The sequence below is a fragment of the Danio aesculapii genome, chromosome 7 (genome assembly GCF_903798145.1).
Source record: "Danio aesculapii chromosome 7, fDanAes4.1, whole genome shotgun sequence".
NCBI classification, from domain to species: Eukaryota; Metazoa; Chordata; class Actinopteri; order Cypriniformes; family Danionidae; genus Danio; species Danio aesculapii.
The window spans coordinates 31,658,779-31,682,493 of record NC_079441.1 but is presented as its reverse complement, the minus strand read 5'-3'; the positions used below and the strand labels follow the sequence as shown (position 1 = coordinate 31,682,493).

The window sequence follows — 23,715 nt, the reverse complement described above, 5'->3', positions numbered from 1 at the left end:
CTGTTTGTGTGCTGAACCTGCACATCTCCATTTGAAATAATGAAACCGAGCGCGCAAAAGACACTATATGTGAAACTCCCCTTTTATTGACTCGCAATATCAGACCTGCGCATTGCAGGGCCCTGTTTGTGATTAAATTTAAAATAAATAAATACTTCATGTGGGCCAATCAAAGAAGTCCAACAGGACACATGTGGCCCAGAGGCTGTAAAATGCCCAGGTCTGGTTTACACTGTTGAATGTTTCCTGCTAATGACAGAATAGTTAGAGGGTCCATATCATTATATCCCAGTGCATTATATCAAGCTCTGTGTGTTTACATCTTGCACATAATCATGAGCTTTCATTCATACATCCTCATATAATTTACATGTTGACCCAAGTTGTTGCGCAGTGTATTTTGCAATCATCTTATAAGAGATTATTGAAATAAAAGCATAACGCAAAAACAATACAGTAAAACACGTCAAAAATAAAAGGAGAAAAAAAGAGAAACACAACAAAACTATTCAACTGCTTTATTTTATTTTGCTTAATCTTAATTTGTCTTCACTGAAATCATAGTAAGATCCCTTAAAAATCTTCAGTTGGTTAAATAAACGGTAGGTTATCATAAGTCAGTCTTGCTGAATACTAACGGGTATTTGTAAGCAACAAAAAAACAGCCGTTGAAGCTTCATCTAAACAGATTTTGGTTATATTTAGCTCACTGTGTGACTGGAATCATGCTGGTATAGTTTGTTTCTACAAAATGCACACATTGCACTGAGGTATATTGTATTATTTGCCGTCAACTTCATGCAGTTTGCATTCATTAATAGCATCTCTTAATCCACCTTAGAATTATTAGAGTACACTGTTTAGAGTATAGACGCCTAGGAATGGGAGAAAATGTGTCTAAGACTAATCTTGCAAACTTTAGCTGCATATTATAGTGTATTTATTCTGAAATATTTACAGACATATAAATGCTTGGTGACAGATTCAGGTTAAAGCTTGGATCTTAAAATCTGTGAGCTTCTCTTCAGTCTAGAAAGAGCCACTCGAGAAAAGTGGCTTTTTGCTAAAAATGTACAAATCGTAAAAGACAGGTGTTATTTATTTGTGATTTTTGACTTGTTTTCAGAGAACTACAGAAACAATAAGGTTTCTCCACCTGTAGATTGTTAAAAACTCATTTAAAATCCATTAAAAACATTTATCACCAATTGGCAGTGAGTTTACCTCCAACTAACTGGATATGGGTAGAGTTGTAGCTTGTTAAATTGAATCATTTTGACTTAAAAACGACTTGATACTTTCTCTTTCTACTTCCTGCTGAATCAAAATGAATGATCATATCAATGCAGTGCACTTTCTATTTGATAAGTCTAGAATCTCACTTCATTTAAATCATCTCTGGCTTTCACTGATGTCCTTGCTGGATTTGGGGAAAATAAAGGGTTAATTAGGAACGCTATACATACAAAATGACCGACTCAAGGTACAATTTGTCTACTAACATTTACAACCTAAGCAAATGCAGGACTCAACAATAAGGAAAGCCTGATGGGCCACAGTCAGCGTGAAACAGTTTGGGCAGGTTCAGATTCTCAGTAGGGCCAGTCTAAAGAATTGAAGATTGAAAAATAAAAAAAGATTATGGTAATTTGGCTTTTAATAATTTGTCAAAAAATAATTATTAGATCAAATGGGTTACCAGAATTCTTCAAAATATTTTGAGTTCTATAGAAGAAACTCATTCTCCAATTTCAAATTCGGAACTCATATTTAACCATAAAAATTACAATAGATTTTTCTATTCTGCGTGGAGTCTCTGTTTAAAGGTACAGTATGTCATTTTTCACCACTAGAGAGCAAGTATTCACAACAAACAAAGTTTGAGTCCTACCTGCCAACACTCCCCGTTTTCCCCAGGGGTCTTCTGTATATACAGACCCATCTAATTTTTTCTGGAAAACTCCCGGAATGTCATCACCCCCCCCCCCCCCATCCCCCCTCAGTTTTTTGGACACATACACATCCTCCTCCATTTTCAGAGAAAAAGGTTGGCAGGTATGGACTGAGTTTGAAGACGCCATGGTTTGTGGAATCATGGCAGTTGTGGTCTTCATTATATCCTACAGGACTCCTGCAGAAGCCATGTTCATGGATGAGCTAAGGTATTCAAAACGTATTATCATGGTAGTATAAAGCAAGATATAAGTATAAGTTTCACCTGTCGAAGTGAAACAATTTTGTTATGGCATAATAAATCATTTACGGTCCTTCCATGATCACACAGGGAAGAAGTCGTGATGTTTTATTAAACTAAATACATTTTACGTTTGTGTTAGGTGTTTTCTAACAAATAATACCGAAAATCGAAGGTCATTGGATGTTATTAGCATGGCGATACATGGCACGATTCATTAGTTAAAATTGCTTATTTCTCTGGATTCTTTGAAAAAAATCGGGATAATGTAAGCACGCAAGACAGCAAAATATATAGCACCGTTCTAGTGGTTTTTGGATATTGTACACTGTAAAATAAATGCAGGGTTGCACAATCAATTTAAGTTGGAACATGACAGAATTGAGTTAACATTAATTTTTTCAAATTTAAGTGAATTGAACATAAAGTAATTAATTTGTTGCAAAAAACTTTGGGAATTGATTGTGTTGATTCAGCTCATTTTAAATATAAATATTTTTTTAGTGTAATAAAAAAATCTTACATAATGTGCCTTTAATAAACCCTTTTAGTTAAACAAGTTAAAAGCTTCATGTATTTGTTTTAAATTTCTATGTAAAAATAGTATTTGTTCAAATATCAGGGTAACCGTGGGGTCTTAAAATGTCTTCAATCTCAAAATCTATATTGTAGGCCTTAAAATGTCTTCAATTTAGTGGAATATTGTGTTGTAGGTCTTTAATCTTTTTAAAACAGGGCTTAATTTTCCATTGTTCATTTATCGCTACCCAATCTGGCCAACACCCATACAATCACCAACAATAATAAAATTGAAACTTTTTTTATTTAAAAAGGTCATTTTTAACTATTATTTTCTTTACAATAACATTTATTTAAACATGCTCCATGTATTTACTGCTGGGGACACTGACCTAGACAGATGGTTGTGCATACATTTAGTTTATAGTTTTTAAAACTATAAAAAACAATTTTAAACTTTATCTTAAAGAAAGCTTTATGTTGAATACAAGAAGAGCTTGCTTGTTTTTACACAACATTTAAAATAGTTTGCTAAGAAATATCTAAAATATTTAAATTGTTATTATTAAATTATTATTGTATTATTATATTTTATTTTGATACGGCAAATAACAATCTTTTCCATTTGGGCCATTTAAAAAATTCCTTAGCAGTTAGCCCTGTATGAGTCTAAAATGTAATTCACAATAGTCTTAAAAAGTCTTAAATGTAACTTTGTGAAACCTACAGAAACCCTGAAATATAAGGTAGTGGCCAAAAGAAATGTTTGAAGAGGACATTTACAAGATATTTGCTTTCCAAGAGCTATCAAGAATAATCATTCAATCAAAATATGAGGAACTTGTTATACTTTTCTGGTTACTGTTTATTCATTTCCTTCTGCCTAGTCTCTTATTTATCAGGGGTCGCCACAGCAGAATGAACCACCAACTATTTCCGCATATATTTTACGCTGTGAATGCCCTTCCAGCCGCAACCCAATACTGTTCATCATCAATGTAGTTTATCCAGTTAATTTATACTGGATGTCTTTGGACTGTGGGGGAATATGGAGCACCCGGAGAAAAACCCACGCCAGCTTATTCTGCATATTAATGAATTAAAAAAATTTCTGATATGTTCACAAATTAAATAACTGAAAAGCGTAACAGGTTTGACACCCTACAAAACATTGATATGTTTGAATACAGGATGAAGACCTGACTTATGGCCACTACTTTTTAAATACATATTTCTGTCCTATCATAAATGTCACCTCAAATCGTTCTGGCAGTTGGGGCCGGCAGGAAAAAGTCCTTATTGTTGAGTCCCAAAAAGTGCAAACAGCAAACAAAGGCAACTGATGACTTACAGTAGCAGCACAGCAAAGAACAACATCATTAGGTTGAGTCCATTCTAATTTAAAGGCAGCTTTGTGAATAATTGTTATGATTCACCACAACAACACAAAAAGTTAATGGACAGGTTTTAACTTACACCCTGTACTAGATATACTAAATAGTCAGTTGCAAGCATGGGCAACACAAAAAGCATATTTACAGTACAGGCACACATACAAAAAACACACATATTGAACACGCATGCACTCTGATACACATTTTACATGGTAGTCCAGTTATTACCAAGTGGATGATGTCCTTAGACTAATGGGTTTTTTTTTAGTGATGTACCCAGGACAACAACTCGGTCTAAGCCAATCAATGTTTGTTAGCTCCTCTTACAAACTAGAGTTACCTTACTTTTACTGTATAAAATGCTAAGCTATAAAGCAAATATGCAGTTTATTATTACTATAATGAACTGTAGAAGCAGACTAGTTTTACCCATATTGAAATCTGATACATGGAAAATATGCAATTTACATTTACGACACGAGTTCCTATTTGGATTTGACCAATACAAAAATCACATAACAAATATTTGAAAAATTACTTTGTAAAGTTAGTTATTCAAACAGCAAGTGTTTTTTGACAGGAAATGAGGCTTTTTGCAAAAGATAATAAGATGATAAATGAAAGGGGACATCGTTGAGAACTTATTTACATTTGAACTAAAACTTTAAGTCAGAATTTGCCAGGGGTATGAATAATTCTATATTTATATAACAGTTCTGTCTGGTTCTTGAATCTAACTGGCTGATAGCTGTAAGATATTAAAGTAATATCAGCACTTGTATAGCCTCTTCACCCTTGTGTATTACTCCGCCCACATGAGTGGCAAGCAGAGGACTGCATTTTGACAAATATTGCAGCTGTTGGACAACATAATGTACTTTTGAGGCTTTTTAGTTGAGAATGTAGTTGTTTAGATTGCAGCTGTGCAGTTTATTTATAAGGATAGTGCCTATTTTAAATAGATTCATCGATTTGGCTGCCATCAGCCTGTCATACTGAGCAAAGTAGTTTGATGTTCCGCCCCAAGATGGTGATATAGACCGCATAATAAGTCCTTAGAGAGAAAAACAGCATTTTTTCAGCGTACATTTCAAATTAGTTTTTCCTGGGATTATCTTATTTTACAGTTCTATCATTCCGTAAAGATACTTTCCTGAATTCCTCCCTTATTTTTAATCTTCCTATGAATGGTGGCAATAAACATTAAAGGGCCAATCCTCCCCATATGCAAACCACAGCACCGAACCTCATTTAGCGATGCGTGACTTTCAGCTGACGCTCCATAGTGATACAATATATATATATAAAATATATAAAATATATAATTTTAAATATCATAGATATTTTTTTAGATTTCATAAATATATGAAATCCAAATATAAACTTGTATGCCATATATGTAATTTGTATATATTGCTATAGTGTATATTAGATCTCTATGTGGGAAATAAGAGGATAAAAAAAAAATGTACAAAACTGATGACATCACAAACGCTGATTGGCCGAGAATAGTTGTTGTCCCGTATACATCATAGAAATAATTAGTCTCAGGACATCAACCACTTGGTAAAATCAGGACAGCCTTTTACACACCACTACAAGTTGACAATATTATCAGCCACCACAACAAAATGTCCCTCTGACATAGATTTAAATGTGCTGAAAGTGGTCTTCCATCCATTCGTGTACAACAAACAGACTATCAGGAGGTGGGAGGGGTGTTCTGGGCCATGCACACAGTGGTAGGAACACCACGATTCATGACACACACAGAGTATGCAGGCGGATTGTGCCGGCCCTGCCGAGAAGCCTCTACAGACATGAAAAAAGAAGAGAGACAACAGACGAGTTATTACCCAGACACCTCCAGAACAAAGACGGGTGAGCAGGGTGCGAATGACGTGCCAAACAGTGCAGAGGAGAGATGGAGGGGTTAGGAGGAGTAGGAGGAAGGGATGAAAGGAGAGCAGAGGGTGAGGTTAATGCCGTCTAGCAGGCACGTTCAGCAGGCGTAAGGCAGGCTTTGGCATCATACCTCATTGAGCAGAGTCTACTGAATGTCGACAGCAGCGCTTGTTCAAAAACTTCAGCTCGATCGCAGCATGCAGGTGTTTCCTTCAAATGTTAATGGTTAATTCATCAGCATGCTCATCAGCGCAGTCTGCCATGCTGCTCCACCTGGAGACACACTCTTTTTCATTTTCTTTTCACTCGCATTAAAGACCCTTCCAATCCAGCTCTTTGTGCCTGTTGATTTCAGGTCAAAGAGAGCATTGGTGCATCGTCCAATGAGAGAATCAGAAATTAATCAAACATTCCGTTGCAGTGAAGGGAAAGAAAATAACCCAAGCGTTCTAACAGGTTTCATACAAAATTTATTTCATGCTTTGTTTGTACCCATGTTTTTCTTTTTTTTTTCTATGCAGTTGCATAACATTGTGCATGCATTTTTGTTTTTTTGTCTTTTTGTTCCCAAAGTTCTAAATTGCATACAATTCTCTTATAATGTAAATATACATCTGTCTTTTTTGCTTTTCTTTGTGTTTTAGTACCTAAAAGTAATGAGAGAAAACGTAAAATATCTCAACAGGATGCAGTTTTTTTTCTTGTTTTTCATATTTGTTTGTTTTTTTTTCCAAAAATAACACTGTCAAAAGTCTGCACTTGATATGCGAAATAAACATTTGCTCACGACAGTTTGCACAGGATCTATTCACCAATAATTATGACATAAAACAGAAAAATAACTCATTTTGCTCAGTTTTTTTGTTTGTCTATAAGATCCAGAATCACAAGCATGCCAGACAGAAACAAAGTCGAAAGGTGGAATTTACACTCTAACCACTAGCATTTAGTTCAGAATGTGAGGTCAATGTGACCAGAGCCGAGTCATGTGGTTAACAACAAAGACAGAATGAAGAAATATCTGTTGCTCAAATAAAGAACATGGTTTCTGAACATCTCATTGTATCCATGGCTACATGTCAATTCTGCAAAGTCAGGAACTCTTGAAAGAAAATATGTTGTTGTTTTTTTTCTGTACAGATATTCATAACAGATATAGAATATTTTCCTCTTTTTGTGTAACACCATGCAGCTCATGCTAAAATGAACAGGTAAGAGTCCACTACATCTGTCACTGCAGGTACTATCGTTAGTACTGTGTTTATAAAAACTCATTCTGCTGGCTTTAAAGCCATGCATCGGTCACACTCTTCCATCGCTGGTCTTTAAGGTCTTCTTTAAAAAAAAGTCCTTGTCCGTTGGGTCCCTCACGCCGTCGGATTTGGAATAAAAACGCCGACTAGCAACATCCTCTATTGTGCTCTCTCTCTCGCGTCCCTCTTGTGGATTCCAGCCTGAAATCCTTCTGGCCGTTGTGGAGTCCAGCAATGCTGGAGAAGGGAAACCAAGGTTTTGAGATGCTGCTGCCTTCTCAGGTCACTTTGAGCACCTCTGACTGCATATACTTAACTAGGGCAGTTTCCTCTTTGCAGGGATCTGCAGTAGAAAATACAGGGGAGGATGGCATTGCTCAGGGTCATCCTGCCATTGGGCCTTGTTTTCATTCAGCTCAAAGAATAAGGAGGAAATTGGCTGAGAAATTAAGACTTCCTTTTTCAGTATAGTAAAAAAAAAACGTTCATTTGGGTTGCTTTTGCAATCCAGGGCTAAAGAGGTTGGAGAAAGAGAGATGGACAGAAATGCACAGGGAGAATGAAAGAATTGCAGAGGAAGGAGAGACACTGGCCGTAGACAGCAGAGGAGAGAAAGAGGAAATCCTGATTGCTCCTACCTGGTTTCTTGTTAAAGAGGCGACGGAGAAAGAAGGAAGACTTCACCAGACCAAAAGGGAATTATACCATTTAAACGTAGAAACTACACAAAAAGGAAACTGACAAAAAAACAAGTGGCTATTATCTTGTCCTCCAAGTGTCAGACAATATAATCAAACGGGACGAGGATTTATCAGTAAACATTCATAGTAAATTCATGATTTAAATCATTTGAAGGGAGGCTTTGCCTCATGTGTCCTTCCAGTTGTGATGTGCTCCCTGGAACAATAATGTGCTCTTAAAGAAAAGTTTACCTTCCTCATCCCTGTTCTTCTATTGGGTTTGATACAACTAGGAAATCCATACAAATTTCCCTGAGATCTTTTGGAGGTTTTCTTTCTCTCTGATGGCTTTGTGTGAGTTAAACGTCGGCACGTAAGGACAAGAAACAAGCAAAACGGACGGAGGAGGAGGAGAAGAGGAGACAAAAACACAGCTCCAGAAGACAAGGACCAGAAAACAAGACAGACCAAACTAAATCAAACAGCAGCAGGACAGGAGGAAGACCCAAGGAAAGAGCTCTAACTACTGTACACCACTGCTCCATTTATTAAAGAATGGAGGGGATTGGAGAATGGGACCGCCGCAGGAGAACAGGTGGGAGGCAGGACCCGGTGGACATCGACACCACCTCGGCCAGCGTTCGGGCCTTGCTGGATATGGTGCCCAGGCTTCGGGACTTTTGATAACCTTGGTTTAGTGGAGAGAAATGTGCACATGGCAGTTGCTAAGACACAAAGGATTGGTCTTGACCTCTGTAAGTTTGCTCCACACCATGTTGGCTGCTATGGGTCAGGTTTAAAGGGTTTAAAATGGCATGCAGTCTCTGTGTGAGGGCATGCACAGAGATCAGTTGATTAATCTGGCATTAGAGCGAGCAACGAAAACTGTGGATTGAAAGGCAATTTTTTTTTTAGATTAACTTCAAATTGACTTATTTTTTTGGCAGTCATGTCAGAGGATTTGTCAGGGTCAAAACCTCAGGTTTAAGCACTTTAAATGACCTTCACAATCATTTTGAGTCATTTTTAACATTAAAAAACATTTAAAGAGTTCAGATGCAAAAGCCGCTAAGTGCCACTTACGCCAAAAATGAGATAATGACATTAACCAAATGCTTTAAGCATGTAGTACATGTTCAACAAATACTTTTGCTTCAAATAATCTAAATGCCCACGTCAGCACATTCAGAAATAACTGTAAAGTTTGTTTGCAAAAGCCTCTAAACACCACTTGCCTTTGACAGCAAAAGTCGCCATGTCCCGAGAACCAATTGAATCAAATGTTTTCAACGTAATGGTGCGCTGATACGCTGGCTTTTAAGAGGAGACATTTTTATTCTGCTTCCGATTTAGATTTTAAAAGACGCAAAAAAAAAAAAAAATTCCATACCTCATAACACAGTGTACACTCAGAAGTGCAGCATGCTTTTTTTTTATCTAAATCCCAAACATCATAAATGACAACAGATAATTAAGATTTAGGCCCAATCCCAATTCTATTTTTGTACTCCTACCCCTTCCCCTCTCCCTTGGGCCTTTAAAAACGAGTGTTAAGGGCAAGGGATTCAAAATTTACCCCTAAGAATTCGGACAGCACTACAGCACCTGCACACGTCATTATATGCCATCGCGATCTCATGCTTCATATGAGATCAGGCAATCGCGGCTGCTGTAGTTATTCCAGTTGTGCTATTTTTTTTTTGGTATTTATCTTCAGGAAATCAGTGAAGGCATATATTATGTTATGTTATCATAATGATCTAATGTGGCAATAATATCGTAACTGTACTATGAATTTACACCGTGGCCATATTCATCAATGTAAACACACCAAAAACCACATTAACATTATAGCAGACACTGTAAAAAGCTCATTCCCAGCCACTAGACTATTCTGACAGAGTATTCGAGTGTCATCGAGTGACAGAATGTTGTGGAACTGCTATACAAGTGTTATGATTATCGATTATAGATTGCGAAATTTTGCTGTTTTTATTTTAGCCATTAAATTTAATTTAGCCATGTCATTAAATTTGTAATAATGACAAAAAATACTAATTTGTGGATCTCCTTACTTCCGGGTGCAGCTGTGGCTGGTGTATTCTGGGAAATTTTCTAACCCTTGGTTTCGAGTGTGGTCTTGAAAAATCTTCGTTCGAAGGAGTATCTACCCCTTGCCCTTAGCCCTACGCCTTCAAGCTAAGGAGAATTGGGACACCCCTACCCCTTGGCGGGAGTGCGCAAAACGAGGTGTAGGGGTAAGGCGTAGGGCTAAGGGGTAGAATTGGGATTGGGCCTTAATTCATGTCAATTTTAATGTTACTGATTAATGCACTTACTTGAGAGATTTTTTTAAATTAATTTTCCACACTGGAATGAACCGCCACTTACTTGACAGATTTATGTATTTTTAACTTCAGGTGGTTTGTGTATGCGTTTTATGTTTGGTAAAATAATTTCTAATTGTATCTTTAGTGATTTTCAACTAATTACACTGTCTTGTCCTGATAGGTTGGATTTAGAGGTTTTTGCAAAAAAAAGCACAAGTGGATTTAGCTGGTTTTGAGGCAAAAGAAAATTAACCTTGTTAAAAAAACAAAGAATTGTCTAAAGTGCCATTTTGAAAAAAGTTATTTTATTTACTGGCTTAACCTTTTCTTTATCTATAAAATGAAACTTCTGAACCTATTATTGGAGCCTGATAGAAAATGCTCATTTACAAGAAAAGAGGTCTGATGGATTTAGAGGGTTTTGCATCTGAACTCTTCGTTTTGTGCTTAAGTATGTGTGTGATGGAAAAACAAATATCTCTGCAATCAGATTGTAGAATGTTTCTAAAACCCTAGTTCAGATAGAATCATTTAAAGAGTATAACATTGTTAGAAGCCTAAAGCAGAGACTTGGGTAAAACAGGAAAAACAGATAGGAACATTTCTCCACTTGAAGCTCACTGCGACTCAAAATGAAAGAGTTTTGTCATGTCACTTCCTGGTGTGTCTACACCATCTCTACACACTCCTTTGCCTTATGCAAAACCAAGTTTTCACTTTCTCTTCCAATACCATACAGGCATCAGGACAGATTGTGCAGCAAGGCCGCAAGACTGTCCTAACACATGCACAACAATATGCTACAAAGAAAAAAAACAACAGTGCAATCCAACAAACACTGCATGCGTACACACACACACACAAGCACGCACCCACACAAACATCTCAACTCACACAAACACAGATAAATCACAAAAACATTAGTTGGGAAGAGTGTGTGTAGATCTGCTTGGTGATCTTGTGGTGATTTTGGCTGTGGGTAAGATCTGGAGTCAAACAGAGCATGCTCACACAGAGCAACATGTCATAAGACACAGACAGACAGCGCTATTGGTTAGAAAATGGTCACGTGACAGATTGGTGGATGGAAATTCTTTTGAATGTGATCAGTTTTATGTCGTCGCTGTGTGATCTGATGATGCAGGAGTCAAACTAGCGCTGGGTTATATATCACTACATTTGCTGATGTCAGTGGAAAGCCTGTGAAGCTACATGGCATGTAGGGGTCTTATGTTTATCTAAGGCTGCTGTGAGCACGGTTTGAACAGGCATGGATATCAGGTGGTGACCCTGGCATGGCCGTCTTCTGGGCTGTGCGCCCAGCCTAGCTGCAGCAGTGGGTAACCCTGTGTGCCATGCGTCGGGCCGGCCGGCTCCGCCCCTGACCTCCCTGAGAACATTCCGGCTATGAGCCAATCGGATAGCATTAGGAAGACCAGAGAGATGGAAGGAGGAACAAACACAGGGACAGACCACATCAATGTACAGTGGTGGAAGAAACAAGTAAAAAACAAACAAACAACAAAGAAAAACAGAAAAAAGGGAAGATTAAGGTTGGCCCCAAGAGGCAGCTGTATGTGTGTTAATATGACGTAATGCAGCGTGGTGTGGAAAAAAAAACGTATTTACAATATGTTAAAAGAGAAGAGGGTTGGAGAAATGTGACTTGTGGAAGCGTGCAGGGAAGGATCTTCATTTGATCGTCACTTATTTGCGTATGAACAATTTGGAGTATAGTGTTATGCGATAAATTCAGCTGAGGTGGAAATTTAGGACAAAATTTGGTCTTGTTTGTCAAGAAAATAAGAGTTTTTATTTCATTATTACAAACTGTCTGTTGTGGGCGCGCTCTGCTTGTCTGTAGGTTGTATCTGTTTTGTTTATTGTGTATTGCACATGATGTAAATACATTTGTTTGTGTGTCAGGCAATCGCCTCACGCAGAGATTACATACCCTTCCTCACTCGGGTGCCAGTGTTTGTGGACCGTCTGCCAACGTTGAGCAGAAAGCATGGAGTGTCTCCCCGTGGCTCGTTGGGGTTAAAGATCTGGCCGTCCTCAGGGGAAATGGCTTGGTCTATATGGGGACAATCCTCATTGGCCAGAGCTGCTTTAGCTGCCTCACCGTTCACTTTGGGATCTTCAAACACACAAGCACATGTAAGAAGAACATGGCGATACATCAAGACTGATGTACTGTAAGCGGGAGGAAAGATGGATGAGAAAAGATTATGGGAAGCCCTGCTGTTGACATGGATGTAAATGTATGCTGTGGTTGCATGCATATATGTTGGTGTTATGACCAGTTTTTTTTTTTTTTTATTGAAGCATACTCTTTCTACAACAAAAATAACCTTAACTGCAATCACTGTGATGTTTCTTTAAGAGTTCTAGACCTTTACACTACTCAAAGGGATAGTTATCCCCCAAAATCATTTGGGTTAAAAGTAATTATATTGCAAGTAATGCTCATTTTCTTGCACAGACCAATTGTATTGCTTCATTAGACCTCAGTATATTATCAGGAGCCATTGCATTATGTTTGTGTTGCCTATAATTCTTTTTTTTAACCATTGACTTGCATTTTATGTATGACCAAGAACCATGGATTCGACTGAAATATTATTCTTGTAGTCACCTAAAAAAAAAAAAAACTCTGCCCCGATGGTGTGTAAATTAACTGTGTGTAACCCATAGATAAAACTGTAAATGTCTGAGAACCACTAAATTTACTACGGTTACTCCTCACCTTTTCACTGATAAAATAGCATAGCCCTCCAGTTCAGTTTATTTCTTCTCTGATCATTTTGACCTGTAACTAATAACAATGTTTTTAAAAAAAGATACAAGACTTAATCAATTTGGATCAGGGTGGCGCCAAGTCGAAGCATTCACTCTGATACCCCAGGCTCTGTGTTGGTTAAGGTATTCCAAATTGAACTAAAACTAATGATTGCAATTGGTTTGAGATTGGCAATGGAAATTTGGCGAATGCAACCTGCAAAAAAAAATGTAATTAAACATTTTATAAATAAAATAAAAACAAATCAGTTAGTGAATTAATGAGCTTTGGTGGTTAAAAAAAAACAATCCTATGTATTTGTTCCACATACAAACAATTTTACTGTAAAATTGGTACTGAACATTTCCAAATACCCTTAGTTTCCACATACAGATTTTCTGTTGTCATTTCAATATATTGTAAATAGATCACCAATTAAATTGCAACTGGATCTTGAGAGACCAACACATATTTGGTTCAATTGCCAAGAAAAGATACAAAAACATCTGAATTACTTAAGATTTAAAAAGTTACTCTACATTTGACTGAAAGCAGGGTGCAGGTCTGGTTTTGCTCCAAAAGATGGAGGGAGGAGCAGTGAATTATAGCCTCCAGCCATGGTGTAATATATAGAAACAGCTCGTGGCAACCAGCCTGTTCACCTGTGAGCTTTCTGGCAGCCAGAAGCTTCTGCTCAGTGGATTTATGCCTCATCGATCAGACCTGTGAGAAAGAAGAGAGCAGCCAAAGCTCCTCCAGGGAGTGAGCACTGTGAACTGCCATATCTTCCACCTGGATTTTCCATTGTATCACCATCACTGATTCAAGAACGCTCTGTCTGACATATTACTGTCAACAAAAAAACATCTATCAGATGGAACAACAGCCTTTAACTTTGCTGTTATTCAAATTGGACATGAATCCAGTTGGAACTATTAGAGAGGCTACATTTCATTATGGTCTATTAAGATATATTACACCCATACACAATGCACTATCTAAAAACGTCGCTAAATAGTACTAGAACAGATTTTCTAGTGTGTCAGGGTTTCCAAAGGTCGTGAAATTTCTGGAATATCACAAAAGTTTTAACCAATTCACGTGCTATCCCAGCAGGCACACAACACCATAAGACGTTAATATTAACTTAGATTTAGGTCATGATGTCAGGTGACCAAAATTCAATGTCTAGCTAGAGTCTAAGGACAACTTTATTTTGATGTCCAATAACAACATCAAATGACGTAGTTATTTGGTTGATTTTAGGTTGTGTTGCAAAGTGACCGAAATCCAACATCTGATAGATGTCATAGTGGTAACGTCTACACAACATCAAGGTGTAACATGATTAGACGTTGATATTTAGTTGATTTTAGGTTGTGTTGGAAAGTGACCAAAATTCAACGTCTGATCGATGTCATAGTGTAACATGATTAGATCTTGATATTTGGTTGATTTTAGATTGGACATTGACATTGACATCAGCCTGACGTTGGGTTCTGACGTCAACCCGATTTTCATTTCCAAACAAAATTCAACGTCCCCATGACGTTGGGGTACAACATCAATATGACATCATGTTGACATCCTGTGCCTGCAAGGATATAGCACCATTAAGAATTAAATAAGCCTAGTAATGGTTCTTTAGTGTTTCTCTTGGGTGGTTAAGGTGCTACTGTACAAAGCACCATCTTTAAAGCTTGGATATGGTGTAGTTGCCTTTTATTTTGCATAAATTGTAGAGCATTCAATTTTTTATAATGTCAACAAACAAGCTGAACATCACAAAAATATGTTATTAAAATTATAATATATATAAGACATATTTATTTATGAATAAAATTAAATTCTTTGGTCAACTTTGTGTCACTGTGCAAACTCGTATGGCTTTCTTTCTTTTAGGAAAAACAAAAGGAGAAATGTATGTGTCCTGATTGTTATTATAGTAAATGGGAACTGGAGCTTTACAGCATCAAAAGGCATATCAATATGTCATTAAAGATGGTCACTACATTACTTTCAAAGACACTTTCAAAAAGTTTTCTAATGAAACTGGATCAACTTGATTTGTTGGAAAGTTTCAAAAGAATGACATCAGCACATCTTTTATTACTTTGATGAATGCACCAGACCGTCTGTGTTCGCACTCATGGCTACAGAAGTCTTCAGATACTGTATAGAGAGCGAGTCAAATGAACCACTTTTCTGATACTTTATGATACAGCCCCAGTTATTTTTCACTTCATTATACTGAAATAAATGGTCCACATGAATACATACATACAGGTTTGGAATAACACGCTGTAAATATAATGATAATAATTCATATAGCTTCAACTAGTTATTTCTTTGCAACTAGATCCAAAGATTATTCACTCAGTTACCCTATTTAAAAGTCAATTGAATTGTTATCTTTTTAGATTGCCCAAACCTGACTCCAACTTTAAAAAGACTGTGATATTACCTATATTACTGTTTGTTGCTTTAAATTCAAATGAGCTTTGAAAAGAGGGTGGAGCTACAAATGCATATGCATCAGAATATCGGCAGATTTAAAACAGGACTAACGATATCTCTGTGAAAAACATAAAAAAACACACGTCTGAAGCAGAGCTTGAAGGTAAACAAACAGTTTTATCATAAGCATTTTATCAATAAATTTTTACTCAGTTGGCATTAAGAAGGAACATAGAAACAATATCTGACTGACATCTAGCAGCTAAATGTGTTTGGAAAAATATTGAAAGGGTTTTATTTTCATAATCAGCGCTGATGTGAATGTGTCTGAATGTTCTGATTGGCTGGAGTAGACGTCTCATGTCAGCCCGTTCTAATCGTGAACGCTCTCTTTCCGGCAACTTCACACAGAGCAGTCTTCCGGCAAATTATCTGTAATGTTACAACTTCTCTTTCCGGAAAATTGCAAGAAAAATGTACTGGTATTTTCAAAAAGGGCCTGTCTACACATACAGACCTTTCTGGAAAATTGTTGGTAATTTTCGGCAAAGGTCTGAATGCATGAAAAGGGCTACAGTGTTCATTAACTCCACATTTATAACCATAATAAACACTGACATTATCTTCAGCAGGTGAAAACTCTAATGGCAGACGGCTGCTTCTCACTCAGGGCTGTTAATGCTTTTCCTCCTCTCTAAAGTCATGTACAAAGAGAGAGGCTGGCTATATTCACACACTGTTCCCACACAACTGTGTTTAAACCCCTTATAAAAGTCATTTTTGCATAACAGGTGCTCTTTAAATGATTTGAAATAATAAGTCTTTTTATTTGACCAGTTCAACATGTTCAAACCTGCAACTGCGAAATAAGTGGATTCTAAGAAATCTCAAGGCTGCAGATACATGTATTGACCTCTCTGTGAATTTGTGTGTGTTTATTCATGATGTGTGCACATTTACAGTATGAGCAAACAGCACACTGATACTTAAAAACACACACACACACGCTAGAAAAAAGTAGTGAAGTGAATCAAGGCTGTGTGATAGAGAGTCTGTAAACAGTAGAAAGGATGATATGACTCATCTTTATGAATAGTTTGATGAACAGGCATTCCTCTGACTCTCTGCACTATTGTTTCTGTCTCTCTTTCATACTGCAGGCAAAACAAAACAAAAAAAAACCTTCTTTCTCCACCGTGGCTATTTTAAAAATGACTCAACTATTATTGTACTCTGACAAACAAAAGTTCAAGTAATATTTCAGTCTCAAATATTTTAGCATAGGCATCTCCTGATTTTAAGAAAGAATGAGCAAACATATCAGAAATAAAATCAATATTGTAAAATGCTATTTTTTTTATTGTAAAAAGATTAGAAGAAAGATTAGAAATTAGTATTAGTTGATATTTTTATGTTTCATGTGCTAAAAACAGAGTCAGTCTTTGCTGCACTCTGGATTTAGCACCTGTCGCAGAAACATTTGAGATGTCTGTCGAACACATAAATAATTTATAACTTGTTACAAATGTCTGAAATAAATGGAAATATAAAATGGTAGCATTTTTTTACAGCTAGGTAATGTATCAAACATCAAAACTCATCTGAGGATGATCCTCCATTCAGTTCTGTCTCTTAAAGTGGAATATACTGGCCAAAAGTGATGTTCGAGGGCAACATTTCTGTTCAAAGGCAACATTTGCTTATAATGACCCTACAAGTTTAATTAAACAGTCAAAGTATGTAGAACGTGTGTACATACTGAGAACGTAAAAGCAAAACACTAAACCTAAGTTAAGGTATAAGGTAATTAACAAGGGGGGGGTCAACTAATTTACAACCCCTAAGATATAATCATTTATTCACAATTCATTGACTTGCATTGTGTTTGATTAGACTTACCTCTTGTGCATTCCTCAAAAATGTTATTAAAAATTAACTGAAATGCTGAGCACATCTAAAAGTATACAGTCCTGTTTTGCATTTTATTATATTCATTGCATAAACTGATTAACTAAGTACTACTAAACCTAGCCCTTACCCATGTAGTTGCTTTATATAACCTTGTGCTTTCCTACAGTATGTTTGTTCACATAGTGTAAAATAATGTGCAGCCACCAAATTATGCATTATTCTTAGAAAATATGCATCAATGTAACTATATTTGAGTAAAAAACAAGGTTTTCCTAGGGCTGAGATAAATTTAGGCCACTACAATAGGCTATATATCTTTTTAAACATATAAGAATAAATTATCTTATGGCTATTTTGAGCCATCGTGCCACCCAACTACTACTTTAATAATAAGCTGCTGAGTTTAAATACACACACAGTGATTGTTATTTACATGTGAGAGGTAGAGCTCGGTAAAGGACAGATCTGCTGGGGCTCTGCTGCTCCTGCCCTACTTCTTCACTGCTATTTCTGCTCTTCAAATCCTTCTTTCTCTTCATCAACCCCCTCACTTCCAGCTCCCTCCTTGGCGTTATCCAGTTTTTAAAAAAGCTAATATGAATAACATTTTATTGGTGGCACAGTGGGTAGCGCTGTTACCTCACAGCAAGAAGGTGGCTGGTTCGAGCCCCGGCTGGCCCAATTTGCATTACTGTGATGAGTTTGCATATTCTCCCTGTGTTGGCGGGGGTTTCCTCCGGGTGCTCCGGTTTCCAATACAGTCCAAAGACATGCGCTATAGGTTAATTGGTTAAGCTAAATTGTCCGTTGTGTATGTGGCTGCAGCTGGAAGGGCATCTGCTGAGTAAAACATATGCTGGATAAGTTGGCGGTTCATTCTGCTGTGGCGACCCCAGATTAATTACTAAGCCGAAAAGAGAATGAATAACAGTGACAAGAACTTTAAACATTGGTTCAGTTAACTGACCATAAGTGTGTAAACATGTTGTTTTTTTACACTCCGTTTAGTTGTCGATAAATTACTGGGAACAATCGACAATCGCAGTATACAACCGAAATACTAGCTGATGCGTCTTAAAATTCACGTTGTCATATAGATTTACTGTGTAAAGCCATGATGCCCCTATTTTAAATACGGTTGTCACTATTAATACTTTGCTGCTTATGTTGACACTAATTAAACCAATGCAGTTTCAGGACAATTCGTAACTTCTTGAATTAGTGGCTAATTCATATTTATTTGTTTAATTTCATTCACCCATTTTAGTAGATTTGCTCACCCCCCAATAGGGGGTAGGTTTAGGTGTTGGGTTTGGCGGCCTCCTTTTAAAAATCCTACACTTTCATACAAATGAATTTGTATGAATTCATCCAAACTAGCTACTTTTCTGACAATACGTAAATTATGCTTTCTTGTGAGTTCAGACTGAATATACATAATTCAGCCATGTGTTGAAGGCACGGATCACCCAAAAAACAAGAATCTTCTTTCATCACTCTCTGTTTTCCCTATAACTACAAGTGTTTTTCCTTATAACTTGTTTGCTGTTAACTGAAGACCCAGACAGCAACTCTTAAAAGCACTGGGTAGATTTGTACACACAATATGTGATTTTCAATCATATTTAATAGTTTAGTTTGGTCACACTTTCATTTTATCTATTAACTAATAACTTTTAACTCAATAAAGTACCAATTAATTGCTTTTTAATAATTATTAAAGTAGTAGTTGGGTGGCACGATGGCTCAGTGGTTAGCACTGTCGCCTCATAGCAAAAAGGTCGCTGGGTCAGTTGGCATTTCTGTGTGGAGTTTGCATGTTCTCCGTGTTCTTGGGTGTTTCCTCCGGGTGCTCCAGTTTTCCCCCACAGTCCAAAGACATATGCTATAGGTGAATTGGGTAAGCTAAATTGATGTTAAATTAAAGTGTGTGGGTGTTTCCCAATACTGAGTTGCAGTTGGAAGGGCACCTGCTGTGTAAAATATATGCTGAATAAGTTGGCGGTTCATTCCGCTGTGTTGACCCTTGCTGAATAAAGGGCCTAACCCAAAGGACAATAAATGTATAAAGTAAAAATTTGAGTTTAGGTATTGAGTAGGATTAGGGCTGTGGAATTAGATCATACTTATCACAAACAATATCTTAATTCTAAGCATGTAATAAGGCAGTAGCTAATAGTGTGAGATGATACTTAAACTGAAGTGTTACCTTTAATTTAAATGCATATGCATATATACGATACCGTCCCATCACCCTGTATATACATATGGCAAAGCCAGAGTATATTATAATGATACATATTACAATATTTATATTCTCTGTTTTCTCTGAATGTGTGAATGCCACAGTTTACAGAGAGAGCAGGAGCAGCTCTTAAAATACCATTATGCTGGCTGTGTTAAGTGTGAGTGGAGCGTTTTGAATAAAAAGCAGGGCCAAGAGCATAATGATAATTACACAACTCGTATTTCTCAGGAGACCTCAGAATTAGAAATAACTATACGACAGGGATGAATATAGGCACTGTCTATGGAGGACAGAGTGTTGACTCACCTCAAACAGTGATTGTGTGTGTGTGTGTGTGTGTGTGTGTGTGTCATGGAGCTGCGGAGTGTTTGCCGTGCTTCTCTGCGACCGTGGCCAATTCAACAGATGCTTTCGCTCTATGTGCTGGTGAATCTTACGGTTCTCTGCCCAAAGTCAAATGGATGGAGCTGATAATCAAGGCCTTTGTGCCATCTGTAAACTCATTACAAGAGAGACAGTGCTAAAGAGAGAGTGAGAGAGAGTGAATAAACTGAATGTCAAATATACAGCGTATGCTTTATGGACACGGCGACTAACATTTAATTGGATTCGTTATCCATTATGTGTCTCAATCTCATCTAAACATTACAGATGGAGCAGATGAAGTCCTGAAAAACATTTTATCCCTGAAAACCAGCGTGCCAATTAACAGTAGACTGTGTATTGATTTATCCTACATTCATCCTCAGACCATCGAACAGGGTGTTTGTGTGCGTTTGCAAAGGAGTCGTGCGAGGAGAGTGAATGACTGCAGCTCGTTGCAGAGCGCGATTCCTATTGTGCGGTTGCTTGGACACTGTTGCCATAGCAACAGGCTCTAGTGCAGTGTAAAAACACAGAGAATTAAATAATAAAGAGATTGTGTGAAAACAGAAGGCATAACCCATCCTTTCACTTAATGTCAACGGTTCACCATGATCACTGACAGAAAGATCGGGTATGTAAACACAGGAGGGATGACTAAATAAATAAATTACTGACATGCTTGAGTTTGTTGCTAATAGTGTCATTATTCATTAAGTGAGTTGTCAAAGTTCAGTGCTTGGCACAACCTCTCACAACAATAGGATGACCCTGAGAACTATGGTCCACTGATATCACTGTTCGGACACTGGTATTGGATTCATTCAGGGGTTTTCAAACAGGGGTCTGCAGAAAATGTAGACATTTTATATTTAATTTTACTTTTTTAACATGTTTTCTACCATTCATTTTGTCTAGCTGTATATTTGTTTTTTATATATTTTAATGGTGTTTATTATATAAAAGCATAATAATAAAAATATTGTGACTTTTTTTAATACATTTAAAAGTATTGGGGTGGCTGATTAATCAGCAGGCTTCAGTTTTACATCCTTCAGAAATCTGCTCAAAAAACCCTGTTGACCTTATTCTTCAATGCGGAAGTGCGCTCGTTTTTGCGATTGTTTTAGAACTTCCGACTCAGCTGCCTATGGGAGAAATGACTAGGAATAATAAACGGCAGAAAACGGTCAAACTACTGGCTCTACACGCAAGTGTTTTCATGATTATACAGACAAAGTAGAATAATATAATAAGAAAACATCAGTTTGCAACATCAAGCAGCAAACCGAGCTGTTTTTAACGTCTAAAAATTAATGGAAGTGGATGAGACCGGAAGTCTCGAGCCAAAAAGATTCCTATGGCTGCGTCCGCTCGTACGTGAAGAATAAGGTGAATAGTGTTCACTACCTGAGAAAAGTCTTGTCGCCTATCCAGGTTTTAGGAACAACAAATAATAATTTGACTTCTAATTGATCATTTGCTATCAGTGGCTTATATGAAAGGCAAAAGCCTCTAGATTACACTTATTTTACCATAATAAAATATGATCATGCCTTGATTTTTTAATTATTTAATTAGGACAGTAAGGTCTGACTTTGCTTAGACAAAAGTCCTGTCACTTAATGCCTAGTTCACACTACAGGATTTTAAACATCGGCAGGTTGCTGTGCTCTTCACACTACATGACTTGATTTTGTGTCTTTTAATCTCTGTGGTGTTCACACTACGCGACACTACGTAAATAATCCACAAGAAGGGGGTCACACACTACAAGATCTGACAACAACTAGTTCCCCAACAGCTTAGTCCAGCTACTAAACCACAGCCAATGAAACGTTGAGGGAGGAGTCATCAGAAAAAGCTAAACACTGCTTGTGTGCTGATGACATCACTGACAGCGTTTCAAGCTTTCAAGGAAGCATTTAAAAACATCATCAATCAGCTGACGCATCAGCGGATTAATCGCTCATCTGTAAGGTTCGAGTGGATTGATACAGTTTTTAATTTTTTAATTTAATAACTCTTTGAAATAAAACTAACATATCTATAACACACTGACGTTTCCTGAATATCTGTATATTTCTTTCTAACATTTTTATTTTTTTAAATTACAAAATAGTAAAGAACTGAGCATTTCTACCTTTAATTACCGTTATTGGTCAAAATGACTGCATGCATGTCTGCTACTTTTCGCTGTGACTTTAAATATGCGTGCATTTTTTTGTCTAGCAACTTCCTGCTAATATAAACATAACTTTATGATAACAAAAACATAAATTTACTTCAGATATATCTTTCAAAACACCATATTCAGTGCCAGGAAATAGCTCCTGTTTAAAAGTGAAAATGAAAGCGAGCCCCGGAGCTTTGCATCTTCAAGTAGCTTAACTACATATTTATAGGCTGTATTACCAAAAAAAGATCATATTTTTCAGGGTAATGGTGTCATCAAATATGATGACAGACATTCAGAGCTTAATTTTAATATCTCAATAGAAGCTTTGAATGTAAAAATGACGTGACAATATGACGTTTTATATGAACGGTCAGAATGAGCAGTATGGTAATTCAAATAGTTACAGAATGCTAGTTCCCCTGTTAATATAGCCTACTCTCATGTCCGTGTTAATGCAGAATGAAGCGAGTGCATCGATGCCCATTCTGGCCAATCACAGATGTTTCTGTTGATCTCCTGAGCACACAGCCATTCAGCTCAAGCGGATTTGCTCTCTCATTGGCTGCAGCTTGTCACTACATCTGGCCGCACGTGGGGTCGAGTCGGCCGACTACTCTGGAATATTCAGCATGCTAGATATTGGATTTTCGTCTATGAGGTGTCAGCGACGCGTCAGCGAGCCTCTTTGATGCGTTGTTCAGTAGTTCACGCAAAAAGACTGGCGAGCACCGAGCACCTGCAGATTTCTTCCCGATCACAGCCCGATCTGTTGGCGAGCACATTAACTTCCAAATCGGTCTCAAATCAGGCTTAAAATTCTGTAGTGTGAACTAGGCTTAACAGAAATAAAGTACAGTATTGAATATAAAATCATGGTGCAGTGGAAAAATAATTAATATTGTGTATGATTCCCATGAGCTTGAACGATTGCATCCATAGATCTCTGCAATGACTCAAATAACTTATTAATAAAGTCATCTGGAATGGCAAAGAAAGCGTTCCTGCAGGACTCCCAGAGTTTATCAAGATTCTTTGGATTCATCTTCGATGCCTCCTCCTCCGACATACCTCAGACATGCTCAATAATGTTCATTTCTGGTGACTTGGCTGGTCAATCCTGGAGCACATTGACCTTCTTTGCTTTCAGGAACTTTAATGTAGAGGCTAAAGCATTAGAAGAAGCGCTATCCTGCTGAAGTATTTGCCCTCTCCTTGTAATGTAATAGGCAGCACAAATGTCTTGATATCTCAGGCTGTTGATGTTGCCATCCACTCTGCAGATCTCTTGCATGCCCCTTTACTGATTGTAACCCCAGACCACGATTTTTCCTTCACCAAACTTGACTGATTTCTGTGAAAATCTTGCGTCCATGCGGTTTCCAATAGATCTTCAGTATTTGTGATGATTGAGATGCAGTTCAACAGATGATTCATCTGAAAAATCTATCTTCTGCCACTTTTCCAAATGATCAACTAGAAGTCAAGTTATTATTTGTTGCT

The 23,715-nt window shown here is 37.3% G+C and overlaps 1 protein-coding gene across 4 annotated transcripts in view; it reads right to left on the bottom strand.

Annotated features, from left to right (window-relative positions):
- Nucleotides 1–5,505: 5,505 nt before the first annotated feature.
- Nucleotides 5,506–23,715, bottom strand: part of kcnc1a (potassium voltage-gated channel, Shaw-related subfamily, member 1a) — a 61,204-nt gene continuing 42,994 nt past the window's right edge. The window contains exons 3-4 of one of the 4 annotated variants that reach the window (XM_056461635.1): nt 12,230–12,415; nt 5,506–5,919 (exon numbers count right to left, since the gene is read on the bottom strand). In XM_056461635.1, coding sequence (XP_056317610.1) covers nt 5,810–5,919; nt 12,230–12,415 — 296 coding nt within the window. In that variant the 3' untranslated portion in view covers nt 5,506–5,809. The other 3 variants (XM_056461632.1, XM_056461636.1, XM_056461633.1) reach the window with 3 other exon arrangements.